We start from the raw sequence: 13,485 nt of genomic DNA, 5'->3' as shown, positions 1-13,485 counted from the left end.
ATAACGCATCATGATTTCGTATGAGATTGTTTTAGCTGTTCTAAAGTCATGTTCTATTTTCAACTCATTTCCCAGATTCCAAACGCCTTTCCGTGCACGATCTCTCAAAAGCCAAATGGCAGTGAGTCCATCCCCTCGAGATTTTCTTCTGCTTCTTCCTTCAGACATCTTTCGCAAGTACATTTGAACTGAAACTGCTCTTGTGTATGATTCTGTCTACTTGAGAGGACCGTATGCGCTGTGAGGTCGAAGTATGTGATCATGCATTCTTCGCCTTTCGTGATGTCACGGGCTGCTGTATAGACCATTCGCGCTTGGTCGTTGGGTTTGTGAGTGACCTATGAGAGCTGTTAGTATCACATTCACGCGGCGGCTCATCATGTCTATTCGCTTACATTTGGTAGGCAAGAATGGTTGAACTGGGCAGCGCGGGGATACAAGGCCATTCCGTACGATTCACCTCTTGGTGCAGCATTGTCGTTCATGGGCTGAGAGCCAGTAGCCCTCGGATACAGGCCAAAAGTATTGGTCTCTTCCTTGCATAATAGCAAAAGCATTTGTTCGGCACTTAGTAGGGGCGGTAGAACAGTTGCATCACTCAGATACTCATGGACCAGTCGTTTCCAATGTGTAATCTGCACCTCGGGCCACGAGTCAAGGTACGCACAGCACATGTCCACGGCTTTCCAGCCACGTAGGAAATGGACCTCCCATGGACGCCGCTGTTGTTTAAGGGCGTTACCGCTGTGTAACTCGGCATTCCACGTGGCAAGCAGCCGAACAACATGCCAGACCGTAGCGAAATTGTACTCTCCCTCTTTCTGGCGAAGTGCTTCTGCGTGTTTCTTCAGCCAAGAGCACTCAAAGTCATGTCGGCTCTTATCCGTAGCTCGGCATGCGACATTACACCACACAACATCCTTGAAACAAGCAAGCTCACAGCGGACGGCGCGAGCATTCTGCGGGACACGGCGAGAGCAGGATAGATTGCTGCATACAAGCGACTCGTTGGACGTCACAGAAGGGACGATAGCATACGGTATGTCTACGAGAAGAATGGTTCCTTCTCGAATAGGACCCGTGGCTCGAAGTAGTCTACCCTTGCAGGGGTCTTGATCAGGGACCAGATTCGGATGTACGTAAAAGTCCAGATCGTGAGTGACGACATTGGAAGGTTTTAGCGTACTTCTTGGTGCCTTTGGAGGCAGTCGGGGTTTTTGGAACTCCATGGTTGCTGGCTGGTGGAAAGATAAAGGGTCCTGAGAGTGATCGATAAGAAAGATGGCAATTTAAATGAATGGGAAAAAGAATTTGCAGGCAAAGTCGCTACTGAGCATTTGTGTTCTGGACCCTCGGAATGATCGAATACGGTTAGATGAGGAGGCCACTAAGACACCATCGCCACAGAGAAAAGGGTATCGTTTCGGCGTAACCTTTTGCGGCCTAAAGCCAATTGATTTATCACTGTATCAAAAAGGCGGTATGTATTTTGAGGTTCGACATTGTGTCACTGTAAGAATGGCACTTTGTGATAAGCTCGAACCTTAACGTGAACGAGGGAAGAAGCTTTTTCACCATCAACATGACGGGATGCGTCAGCTTTTTGGACGGCATTGTGCATGATGGGCACAATGGAGAACAAAAATTTCAAAAGCGTTAATGAAGTAATTAAATAGAAAAATATTTCTTTGTGGCTGTTTATGCCAACATTCGGCATTTTGTCGCCCCGTTAAATCGGCATTGCAATAACCGTTCATCGCCCTTGCATCCCAGATCTGAGTGGAGAGGGGGCCACATGGAGCTAGGAATAACCCCTCCAGTGAGATTGGTTCCCGCCACACGTGTCACTAATAATAGCACAATCAGTCAAGCAACTTCAATTGCATCTCAGCTAACAACGTTGCTCTCAACAAGCAAGCTGTATTGGGGAACTACAATTCTGATTTCACAAAAACACCATGATCAATCTCTTGTGCCACGGGCTTATAAGTCCATTGGGTCACATAGACATCACCTCCCTTGGGACATTCCACTCCAGATCCTTTGCCGTTGCAGGTAGCATAAGGTCCAAGCAAACTACCAACAAATGAACCCGTGCCTCCACTCACAAGACTTGCTGATGCTGTCGCGATGTCGAGAGTCTTGCCTCTGTGGCTCGAAGCTCCAAGGTTGTAGTGCGTCGCGTTGGCTGCCTCGATATGTAGACTGATTACGCCCTTCTCCCAGCCATCGGGGACCGGTACTACCTTCGGTGCAGGAACATTCTGAGCTCCTGTGGCCCGGAATCGGAAGGCAAGCTTAGATTTCTTGTTGCTGCCTTGGTTTGTAGGAAGACGAACAATGCCAAGATCGATATGGTCGAACTGCGTGCGGAAAACGGTGATTCCAGCTTCCTGATCATCGGACTTGGGCTTGAAGTCGATATCAACACTATATTTGAACAGAGTGTGAGTTTGGCGGCGTCCGATGAAAGCTAGACCTCGCTGTCCTGATAGCTCAATCTCATCTCCTGGCAACACACTACCGGTAACGTTGTTTCGACTAGGCACGATGTGCAGACCCTTGGAAGACAAAGAGAAGGCACCGTCTCTTGGGACTCTATGGTGCACAAAGTGAGGAGGGATCTTCTTAGTCTTCTTCAAGTTGTAGTTGTCTGGGTCAGCGTTGAAGGGCCCATCTCCGGGAACGTTTCGCGTCGGCTTTGGGAGGAGGTTTCCAGGCATGCGACCTCGTACTGGTTGCAACTTGGGCCATTCGCCCTTGTTCCATGTGCCATTGAACAAAACAGCTTCACGGCCCATGGGTGAAACTCCCTGTGCTGTGATGCGAGTAGCAAGACAAAGACCCCACCAGTTGCCCTTGGTATCTTGGAACAGATCACCGTGACCGACAGTCTGGAAGTACTCAGATGTCCCGCGGTTGGTCAAGATTGGGTTGTTATTGTAGGCTTCATAGGGGCCGGTGATCTTGCGGGCCCGAGCGATTGTGATAGCGTGGTCTTCGGCAGTTCCACCCTCGGCAATCATGAGATAGTAGTAACCGTCGCGCTTGTAGATATGGGGACCCTCAGGCCATACACCTCCTGTGCCGTTCCAGATATTAAGCTCCGGGCTAAGCTCTCCAGTTTCCAAATCAATCTCCTGCAGAGTGATGCCATGGGTAGCACAATAAACCTTTCCGTCATCATCCCAGAACAGATCGGGGTCGATGTGATTTGGCTTGAAGGTAACAGGGTCACTCCAGCTACTCTCGTCCCACGGATTGGTGGTCTTGAAGATGACACCAATAATATCTCCAACGCCCAGGTATTCGCAGATGACGTAGTATGTTCCCTTGTGGTATCGAATGGTTGGTGCATACATTCCCTGTTGCTGTCCTGCCGTCTTCCAGCTAATGCCAGGCAACTGTTTCTCGCGGTTCCAGACATGGCTGATGAGACGCCAGTTGACTAGATCCCTTGAGGCATAGACGGGAAGACCTGGGAAGGAGATGAATGTTGAAGTGACGCAGAGAAAGAGGCCATCTTTCTGGATACACGATGGATCCGAGTGCCATCCTGGAAGGACAGGGTTGGTGTATGTCGAAACATCCGTCTTCGTTTCAGGAAGAGCACTTCCCATCGCTAGAAGGGGGCACAATAGCCAAGAGAAGCGCATTTTGAACCCACTAGGTGATATCGTCCTGGTTACACCAAACATCAATTCGATCGCGAGCTGCTCCTCATTATATATGCGCACTTGAGCCGTCGATCATGAGATAAATTCAGGCAAATGCGGGGGAGAAAACGGCTGAATTACGATCCCCGGAAACAAATTGCTCATGATTGATAGTGCCGATTCGAGCGCTAGATCTTGACCCTTGTTGGTAGCATGACGATCTTGTCGAAGAGCGCATTGAACCTGCAGAATGAGGGGTCTTGATGCAACTCAACCTTGCTGATTCTGTAAAATAGGCTGATTCAACGACCCAGAAAATAAACTACATCGTCATGGAGAAGGCGATATAAGCCATTTAGGCTAATCGGGTGCCGTAAGTAATGGAATAATTCATTCCATAACCTCGAAGAAAGTTGCTTCAACCTACAATGCCGCTTCCCTAACTTTATTCATTAGATTACATTAAAGCGACAACAGTCCGTGTGCTGTCATGAGTTTTGTCCATAGTGGTGACACAGTTTAGAACTGGAAATTAGTACCTGCCTTCAAAAGCGCACCGTTACGCGCATAATTCTTTACCAGTCGTCCATGGAAATGGAATGGAGGTTTGTAGACTGCACAGAAACACCCAATCAGCAAGGGATGTAGTGAATGGAATTGACCATTGAGAAGTCACAATTGATTGCTCAATCGCGACAATCAACAGGATGCGGCTGGTGTAGGGTAACATCAATGGTACGATGGCCCCTGCAGCTTAGTGGCCCTGGCGCGGAACCTTCGCGAAACTTCACATCGGCAAGCAACAGCAAACAACATGGAATCGCGTGTCGCGTCAAGCAACAAATGCCTGAGGCCCCCGAATTCGATGCGGTTCCACGGTCTCACAGCCTGCGAATACCGTCGCTTGTATCCCCAAGACTAGAATAGTCTTATCGCCCGAGCGAGAACAACATGCTCTGACAATGAGATCTAGTTGACGTCACCTGCAACGGTCCACGGAAGAAAGTCACCGAAACATCGTGATCCTGACCGCAATTTCTCAAGCATCAGGAAATAAATAATGCTCTTTCGGATTTAATTACCTATTCATTAACTTCGTTCGTGCTCTGTACCTTTTTTCGCTTAGTTTGTGCTTGGGTAGTGGCTTTCTTTTTGATCGGACGCGCAAATGTCTCTCGCTCAGCATGTAACCCAGACTGAGGGCTTCGATTACGAAGGCCCAGCGAATCCCAGCTACGAGGGCCCGAGTTATCCGAGTGTTTCACCTGGCTTTGGATCGGGAAATACTCTTGTTCCTGGCGATGAATGCGATCAAAGCGGTGACCGATCAGAATGGCGACGATTGAATTTTGCCCCTGTTGAGGTTGCTAAGAAATTGCCCAACATTGCTGCTTACAAGGTCTCCAACCTCAAGCGCTACGGTAAGCAACACAGTCCGAGTCAATTGAGACGCACAGCTAACTTGGTGCAGTTCAGGTAGCGACTGGTATAATCGCCTGTTGGTTCGCAGCAGGCATCGTCTTCGGTTTTGCTGCACTCAAGCCAATTCTTATCAAGGAGGGCATCTACTCCGATCTCTGCCCGGTGGTGGACTACAGGATCCCATGCGCTGAGCAAGACATGCGCTTGAACCTTTTGTTCATCTCAGCGTCAATCTCTGCGAACGTTTCTTCTCTTTTGGCCGGCTCTGTCCTTGATCGCTTCGGTCGACGAGTGTGTTGGCTGGTCTCGAGTGTTCTGCTCGCCATCGGTTCGTTGATGATGGCCATCTCATTCTCGCATCCCGGCTTCCACGGATATCTCATCGGTAATATACTTCTTGCTTTCGGTGGTACATTTATCTTCGTCTCTAGCTACCAACTAGCGAACGCGTTTCCCAGATATTCTGGACTCATCGTCGCGCTCGTCACCGGCGCCTTTGATGCCTCGGCTGCCGTGTTTTTGTTCTATCGCATGGCTTATGATGCTTCCGACGGATCATTTTCACTCGACAGATTCTTTTACGGCTACATTTCCGTCCCGGTCGCCATTATAATGGCTGAATTCCTGTGGATGCCAGCGCACTCGTACCATACCCTTCCGCAGCTCGAGCAGAAAATCGAGCACGCCCAAGACCGCACTCGCGATGTTCACCAATCTGATGAAGAGATCGACAATACAAACGAACTTAGCCGCGTTCGAAGTGCACGAGCCGGCCAGAGAAAGGCTAAACTTGAGAAGATTGAGCAACTCGCTGGCGATAGTCAAGAACGGGGCGAGCGAGTCAGAGAAGAGGAGGACCGACAGGAAGCCAGCGGTGTTTGGGGTGTTCTCCACGGAATGCCAGCCCACAAGCAGATGATGACGCCTTGGTTCGTTCTCATTCTCGTTTTGACGATTCTTCAGATGATTCGCATGAACTACTTCATCGCTGGTGTCAGATCGCAGTACCGATACATGTTGGGCTCCGACAAAGCCGCCGAGCGTATCAATGAGTTCTTCGATGCTGCTCTCCCCATTGGAGGCGTCGCCGCGACGCCTTTCATTGGAATCTTGCTCAACAACCTGAGTGTTCCCGCTACCTTTTCCGTTTTGACGGTGTTTATCATCGTTATTGGAGTCCTGAACTGTATTCCGAACATAATTGCTGGATACTTCACAGTCGTTGCTTTCGTATTCTTCCGTCCTCTGTATTATTCCGCAGTTTCGTAAGTGCCATTTCTATGGTCTCATCAAATCTATTTACTGACTTGTATCTTAGTGACTACGCCACCAAAGTCTTTGGTTTCGCCACGTTCGGGCGCATTTACGGAACGGTTACTTGCGTCTCCGGAATCACGCAGCTCATTCAATCCGGACTCGATGCGCTTACTCATGGTCCACTACACGATGACCCAACGCCCGTCAACGCGACTTTGGGCGCCGCTGGAGCCCTGGTAGGGCTCATCTTGACCATCTTCATTACTGTCAAGGGTAGAGTCTTTGTCGAGAAGAGGGTTGAGATGTGGGCCGACGGTGAGAGAGAACGACTCTTGTCAGAAGATCGGATCGGATATGGAACGGGTCACGAAGTTCAAGAATAACCGAAGACTCTATCAGATGTTTCATGAGCTCGTTTTGAAGTCACTTCGCAGGTTACATTGCATTTCTGTGATGTCGGAATCTTCTAATAGTTATCTGCCATGGATTATGTATACTTACGGGAATTTGGATCGGATCAAACGCTATTGTATGGGCATCCTACTTTGAGTTCTTACCGACTGAATCTATAAAGATATAAAAAGGATATGATGCAGGAGTTTGCTGGCTATAGATATTCACGCTAATTCATTTATCATTATTACTGACTCTTAAAAAGCTAGAGAATTCGTAAATTCGATAATACTCTTCAAACAATGGGCCCGGTGCCCAATTGATGGCAACGATATAATTCTGACTTGGTGCAGTTTCGGGCGCAAGTGTCGCCCCGAAGCTCTCTCGAGAAATGCAAACAACCGGCTTCACTATTTTACCTGCAACAATATGCAAAGATTTTACTTAATACATGTGACTTCAATTCAGAACGAACGGCCAGAAAATAATACTCCAGCTTGAACGTTATGTAATAGACTTCGACGCATTTGAGTCTCGAAAACAAATACATGAAGGGAGTCGGGTAGTGCCTATGAGCCTAGAAGAGTCGAAAAGGAGCCCCGTTCACTAACCAGTAATAACTGCAAGGTTATGTCTCGCTTAGAAAACAAGCATATTTTATCCAGATGCGATCCATAAAGCTCTCTAATTCGAGTCGGGTCCAGGCTGAGACATTGACCGTTGTTGCTCCCTTACAGCTATACATACCGACTAGCAACTCCCAACTCCCCGAGCGACCAAAGGTTTCCATTCCTCATATCACAAGCCGGAGTAAATTCTCCCTTCACGGTGGATATCAGAGAAAAGCCTTTAATATGACGCCTCGCCTCTTTCGCCCTTTGCGGGTAAGCTGCTCGTCTTGGTAACCCGCAAAATGTCACGACGACTCGTTTCACTACTTTCATTTCTAATCACACAATCTAGTGCTCAATATGTTTCTAATGAACCGGATACAGTCTGTGTGACATTCTTCTCAACGTACCTCATCCCTGTCTTGTCGAATGTTACGGGTTCTGTGCCGACAAATGGCGCGAACAACTCATTGCAGACTTTCGATGTTGCCTTGACAGCTTCCACCACATTCGAGTCCGGAATTAGTCAATCCCTCGACCTGACTGAGACTATCTAGACTTCTCAGTCTCTTCCTGACGACTCAAGTCAGTTATTCGTAACTTCGGTCACGACGGATACGAATACTGCGAACTCCGATCCTACGACAGCGCCCGGGCCTGACGACCAGCTCGTCGTCTTCCGGATCGTTCCAGACACTGATAACTCAAGACGAAGGCGTATCAGGAGAGTGGTTGGGGGTTTTGTGGGCTCTAAATCAGAGGTATGCCAAGATGCTTCCGCGTTCAGCCTCTCGGACGGACGCCTTCTCGACGGCGGAAGACCTAATTATTACAACGGCGAAGACTTCAAGGAACTGCGTGGTGACCAGACGACAGTGCCCCGTGGAGCTGTCGCTACAACATTTGCCGGTGACGGTGGATTTCTCCGGTTCCGCAGCCCTATCCTACCTAGTGGTGAAGTAGGCTTCTGTCAGAGTCCAGGAACTGGTCTGATATACAAAACCTTTACATCTTCGCCCGCAGGCTGCGTATCAGTCAGATTATCTGTCGTTGGAGGTTTGTTTCTATATGTTATGAATATCACCAAAAGCTAATTGTTGGCAATAGTCGATGAATGCGAAGATGGACAAGCGTCTACAAGCGCTGCTCCTACGTCAACCGATCTCCAGAGCATGCAACCTACAGTGAACACTGCGGTCATATCCGTTCCCTTCGGTACAGCGATTCCTGGTGCTTCTACTGATCCCTCCGACGCCACGTCCCTCGTGGACTTGACGACACTTGTTCCGCCGTCTGTAGCACCTACACAAACACGACCTGCGCAAATAAGCACCTTTCGCTTTTCTAATACTTCAACTGTCGCGTTTCCTACTGTACCAATTGAAACATCCGAAGGCTTTTCTTTCACAAACATTCCTGGTGTTACATTCACACCGTCAGACGAAGCAACGACAGATATTGCTTTGCCCACTGACGCGCTGTCTTCAGAATTACCAACATTCAGCATCCCCGAGGTGACTCCATCGACAGAGTCTGAGATAGATGCTCCTACCTCGGAGTCTAATGTTGGCACTTCCGGCACCGGTACTACCGTCGGTATAGAGACGACTATGGACACGGAGACTACCATTAGCATTGAGACTACCATTAGTACTGAAACTGCCATTAGCACTGAGATTAGGAGAACTACAGCAACTTTCGAATCTGCGAGTACGTCGGACATAACAACAGAAATCTCTACAACAACCTCAGAAGCCGAGACTACCACCACCACTAGTCCACCGTCTCGCGCGTACGAGTCCTACCTCATCGACCCAACAGTACTATTCAGCGGCGACCAAGACAGGAAAGATGGAGTCGAGGAGCTTACTCTTCCGTTCCCCGTTGGAATATACACCGAGTCCAGTGAAACCATCTACGTTGGTGTCAACGGGTTGATCAGTTTGTTTGATAGCTCCATCGCACAATCTTCTAACAACCCATTTCCGGATAATGGCCTGCCATCAGTGGCCATTGCGGCTTATTGGGATAACTTGCGGATCGAAGGGAACGCTGGCTACGAACTCACCTACAGAGTTTATGAAGATGCTGACTATCGTGCTGTTAATATTGACTGGTGTGTTGTGGGTGCGAAAGATGTCGTCACTCACTTCATGGTCATTCTCAGGGCTTACGATCTCTCGAACCCCGAGTCAGTTTTCATGCGCTACTTCCAGTCCAATGGAGGGAAGTCAGCCACCATAGCTGTACAGAATCTTGCCGATTCCAAGTCTCAGCAATTCTCCTACGATATGGAAAATGCAGTGCCAGATGGATGCACTGTTCTCTTCTTCACTATAGGTGGTGATGAAAGAGTTGTCTACGTGCCACCGCAAGGGGCATAGGACACCATTTACTACACTTCATACATTTATGTACTTAGTTCCGATGTAGGCCACTCTCGTTAGCCTTTTCTTTGCACCCAGTGGGAATACGTCACCATCAGTAAAATATTGACAGGCAAATCGTACGAACAGTTCAAACTCGTGAAACAACATAAGAGACTATATATGGCTATATTCTATAGATCAACATCACCTGAGCTCGACCTCCATCCCAAACTATACATAACATCTGAGAACGCAACCATCACTCTCCACAGACCCGCATCGAAGACATCTTGAGCCTTGTCGAGGAATTTAGCCAAGCCTTCCCGGGCGTTCTGAGCAAGCTCGCCCATCTTAGTGATGGCCGACGATGAAGTCTCGTAGATGCGCTCCATCCCGTGATGCAGGCACTGTGGTCTCTTCACAGGAGAGCTACTGGGGTTATCGGCCTTGGGAACCTCCTTTTCCTCCGAATCCGACAAGTCGGAATCAAGGCGGTACACAGAGTAAGCGTCATCTGGTCCGCCACACTGCTCGCGTGTGTCGAAAATGGAAGTAAACCAACATTTGTCGTCGGCAACTCGCGCAGATTCCTCTGGAACCTTGTTGGAACAGAAGCATCTGGATCCATGGCGAAGTGCGACAGAATATCCCTTGATAGTGCACTGCCTGTTGCAAGAATCTCCGTTGGAGCTTCGATAAGGGCGTCTGATATTGACGCGTGGAGGATACGAAGAGGTGAAGTCAGGAAGCTTGAAGCAGCCATAGGGCTTAAGCTTAGACATTCCCTTCTCCACTGGACGATTCGGGATCTTAGCAGGTCGCTCGACTTCTTCAGCCTTGGCCTCATCGTCCGCTACATCAGTGCTTATTCCCGTGTTCACAACGCTCCAAGTTCCCCTTCCGCCACAAGCGTCACGAGACCAACCGAAACACCAGCTCGCACACTGACTATCATCAACCCGTGCGCTCTTGGCAGGATATGTATCAGAGCACAGGCACCAGCCACGCTGGACAGCTGCGACAGGCTTGTCCTCACGCTGACAGTAGCGAGCGCATTGTTCAAGGGTGTTCCTGCCCTCAAGCTTCTTGCGTGTCAAGGTGGTAGATTGCATGTTGTAGCAGCCATGGGATGTCACATAGCCTAAGCTGGGCTCCTCATAAGGCCTTTGTACATGCGCCCTGTTGTTGGATTCGTGTTGGATGCGGTGTGTCCCTTCTGAGTAGCCAGTCCTGTATGCTGAGAAAGTGTCTGCAGTGACACCGTAGCCTCCGCAAGAGAACTTAGAATCGCCAGAGCAAGGAATCTGACATTCGCGAAGGTCTGTTGTGGAGCTGAAGCGAGGATAACCTTGGGCACAGTGACATTGCGAGCCTTTGATGAACGCAACACCTCTTCCTGCGGCTTTGCACGAGTCGATACAGGACGAGGGGAACCTTGAGACTGCACCTGCGTCTAGGGGTATGCGACTTGCGGCCCTTGGGATATCGTAGAAGCATCGCTCTATCTGACTGATAGGCTTAGGCTCAAAGACAGGGCTCCTTTCAGGGCCGAGGTTGTAAACACTGAAAGCGGCATTGTAGCCACCACAGTTGAAAAGGTTTGTTCCGGGGCATCGAACATTGCACTGAGAATCTGGAAGTTCGTCTTTCTTGTCAGGGTACTTATTGCTGCAGTAGCAGGTCTGATCCCGAGTGAACGCATACACGCGGCTCCTTCGCTGACAGAAGCGGTGGCATAGCATAGGACTATTGCGGGCAAACACTTGGGTAATGACTATGGGGACTTTGCTGTAACAAGCCTGTCCGGGATGCCCATTTGGCTCAGTATGCTTGGGAGATGTTTTCTCAGAACTCGGTAACTCGGTATCGATAGAAGGTAGAGTCTTGATATCAAGACCAAGGCCGGTGTCATAAACCGCGGTATAAGGATCATGACGAGCTGGATTGTACTCCGAATCGCGCTGACATCTATTATCGCCGTCGCTCAGGCATGGCATGTAGCACTTGTCAGAGCCAGCAGTGGCATCTTTTGCAGGATACATGGTACCGCAGGAGCATTCGCTCCCACTGATAAGAGCAAGAGGCTTTCTATCTTTAGCGCAGACCTTGGCGCATTCACGACGGGAGTCATCGTCTCTGATCAACACTTTCATGCGCGTTGACGAACGCCCTGAGATATGATAGCATCCCTGCGCCGTGATCTTGCCAACCTCGCCTCGGTTTGTCGCGAGCTGCTTGGATTCAGTCGTCTGAACAGATGGTCCCTGTCTATGTTGCGATGGTAGTCGATTTGTTTCGTCATCGGCGATGGAAGGGATGGAGAAAACGGCGTAAATTTCGTCGTCCTCTTCGGAGGCATAGTTGTTTCTCGGCTGCTTGATGCAGTCACCATCCAAGATACCGACACATTGCGCATTGCAGCGGTTATTGTCGACTTGGTGATAACTCGGGGCGGTTTTACTGCAGAAGCAGTTGACGGAACCGAACGCAATCCATTGCTGCCCGCGTCGGGTACAAGTGTCGAGGCACTTCTGGCGCTGAACCTCGGTCCTCGAAAATCCACCGACCACAAAATTCGTTGGTCTCGACCAATAGCAGCCCTTGTGTTTGAGAGCCTTCAGATCGGAACCCTGGGCAGTTGCCAGAGCCACCCAAAAAAGAAGAGCGGCATGTAATAAACTGAACGTCGCCATGGCAAAAGAATGAATGGCGTCAAAGAACAAGAGGGAACCCGTTGGGGTTGGGGCCGGGAATGAGGTGGTGTTTATGTTTCCGTCATCAGCGGCCGGTCTAATTTTACACGAGGACAATCTAGACTCTCGTTGGTTGCCCTTGGGTTAATTATGGAACGATTTAGGCATCATACAAGGATCTGTGCCTCAATGCTTGCTAGGGTCACAGAAATCAGCCAACGAGGGCTGGGCTTGGGAGCTAAAGTGACAGGGCTGCTGATCCTAGCTGAAGCGATGTTCTTGGCGTCGGCTACCAAGGCAGCCTGAAAGAAGAAATCGCCGACCTATGACACTTCTGTAGGGTAAGGCGGGAATAAGTTGAAAGACTCACTATCATCGTGGTCATCATAGATTTGGGCTTAGATTTAAGATGACCTTGGGTAGCAACGCGCCCTGAATTTGCACATCTAGCAATCCTGCTCTACCAACGCTTTAAGTATAATGACTAACGCCCAACACTACGTTCCTGAGTTCGTCCTCCTGGAAACGTAGTGGATGTGTTTTGAAGCAAGGGTAGACGTGACGCTATGCAAAGGAGACATTATTGGATGAGGATGATCACGGGTTCCAGTATCAACATAATGAGACTGAGCTCGAAGATGTGCATTCACTAAACTGATCCATAAGCCGTTTACTCTGGGTACCACTATGAAGTTCAGGGATTGGCTTCTAACTGATATCCAATCTAGATTGTCTGTAGCTTCAAACTCCCAAAGCTTACCAATTTGTCATATCTTCACCACTGGTCTGAGTCGTTTGGTTTTGTAAAGTTAATTCCTGTCCCTTTAATTATGTGTATAAATAGCTGTGCCCCGCCAGTTGTTCGCCAGTAAACTTCTCTTCTCATGCCATAACACCAACCTATACCAGTATCAGCAACCTGAGCTGAGACATCGGGCCCTCTCTGAGATGAGTATGAAGGGAGAGGGTAGGTATTTGGATACTAACACGCTTCGTTTTTGGCCATGCTGTTTGCCATCGGCTCTATTGGTTTCGGCGATGTTGACTGTCGTGCTTGTTACACGCGCAAGAGAGAATTTCTCTG

At 49.2% G+C, this 13,485-nt stretch overlaps 5 protein-coding genes across 6 annotated transcripts; 2 read left to right on the top strand and 3 right to left on the bottom strand.

Annotated features, from left to right (window-relative positions):
• Positions 1-104: 104 nt before the first annotated feature.
• FVEG_08604 (hypothetical protein) lies at positions 105-1,229 on the bottom strand (the record flags this gene model as incomplete). Its single annotated transcript, XM_018897491.1, has 2 exons — positions 105-338; positions 396-1,229. 2 exons carry the CDS (start codon positions 1,227-1,229, stop codon positions 105-107), a joined length of 1,068 nt encoding a protein of 355 aa, XP_018755160.1.
• A 633-nt stretch (positions 1,230-1,862) lies between these two features.
• On the bottom strand, positions 1,863-3,656 carry FVEG_08605 (hypothetical protein; the record flags this gene model as incomplete). The annotated part of the gene is made up of 1 exon (XM_018897492.1): positions 1,863-3,656. One exon carries the CDS (start codon positions 3,654-3,656, stop codon positions 1,932-1,934), a length of 1,725 nt encoding a protein of 574 aa, XP_018755161.1. The 3' UTR covers positions 1,863-1,931.
• Positions 3,657-4,469: 813 nt separating this feature from the next.
• On the top strand, positions 4,470-6,985 carry FVEG_08606 (hypothetical protein). Of its 2 annotated transcripts, XM_018897493.1 has the most exons (3): positions 4,470-5,077; positions 5,128-6,343; positions 6,397-6,985. In XM_018897493.1, exons 1-3 carry the CDS (start codon positions 4,825-4,827, stop codon positions 6,716-6,718), a joined length of 1,791 nt encoding a protein of 596 aa, XP_018755162.1. In that variant the 5' UTR covers positions 4,470-4,824; the 3' UTR covers positions 6,719-6,985. The 2 variants fall into 2 exon arrangements, with proteins under 2 accessions (XP_018755162.1, XP_018755163.1); XM_018897494.1 differs by having other exon boundaries at positions 4,470-6,343.
• Positions 6,986-7,641: 656 nt separating this feature from the next.
• Positions 7,642-9,723, top strand: FVEG_16372 (hypothetical protein; the record flags this gene model as incomplete). Its single annotated transcript, XM_018905618.1, has 3 exons — positions 7,642-7,824; positions 7,897-8,395; positions 8,447-9,723. 3 exons carry the CDS (start codon positions 7,642-7,644, stop codon positions 9,721-9,723), a joined length of 1,959 nt encoding a protein of 652 aa, XP_018755164.1.
• A 38-nt stretch (positions 9,724-9,761) lies between these two features.
• On the bottom strand, positions 9,762-12,459 carry FVEG_16373 (hypothetical protein). The gene has a single exon (XM_018905619.1). It carries the CDS (start codon positions 12,399-12,401, stop codon positions 9,900-9,902), a length of 2,502 nt encoding a protein of 833 aa, XP_018755165.1. The 5' UTR covers positions 12,402-12,459; the 3' UTR covers positions 9,762-9,899.
• Between the last annotated feature and the right edge of the window lie 1,026 nt (positions 12,460-13,485).

This window comes from Fusarium verticillioides, chromosome 10 (assembly GCF_000149555.1).
Source record: "Fusarium verticillioides 7600 chromosome 10, whole genome shotgun sequence".
NCBI lineage: Eukaryota > Fungi > Ascomycota > Sordariomycetes > Hypocreales > Nectriaceae > Fusarium > Fusarium verticillioides.
This window is presented reverse-complemented; position numbering and strand designations above follow the sequence as displayed.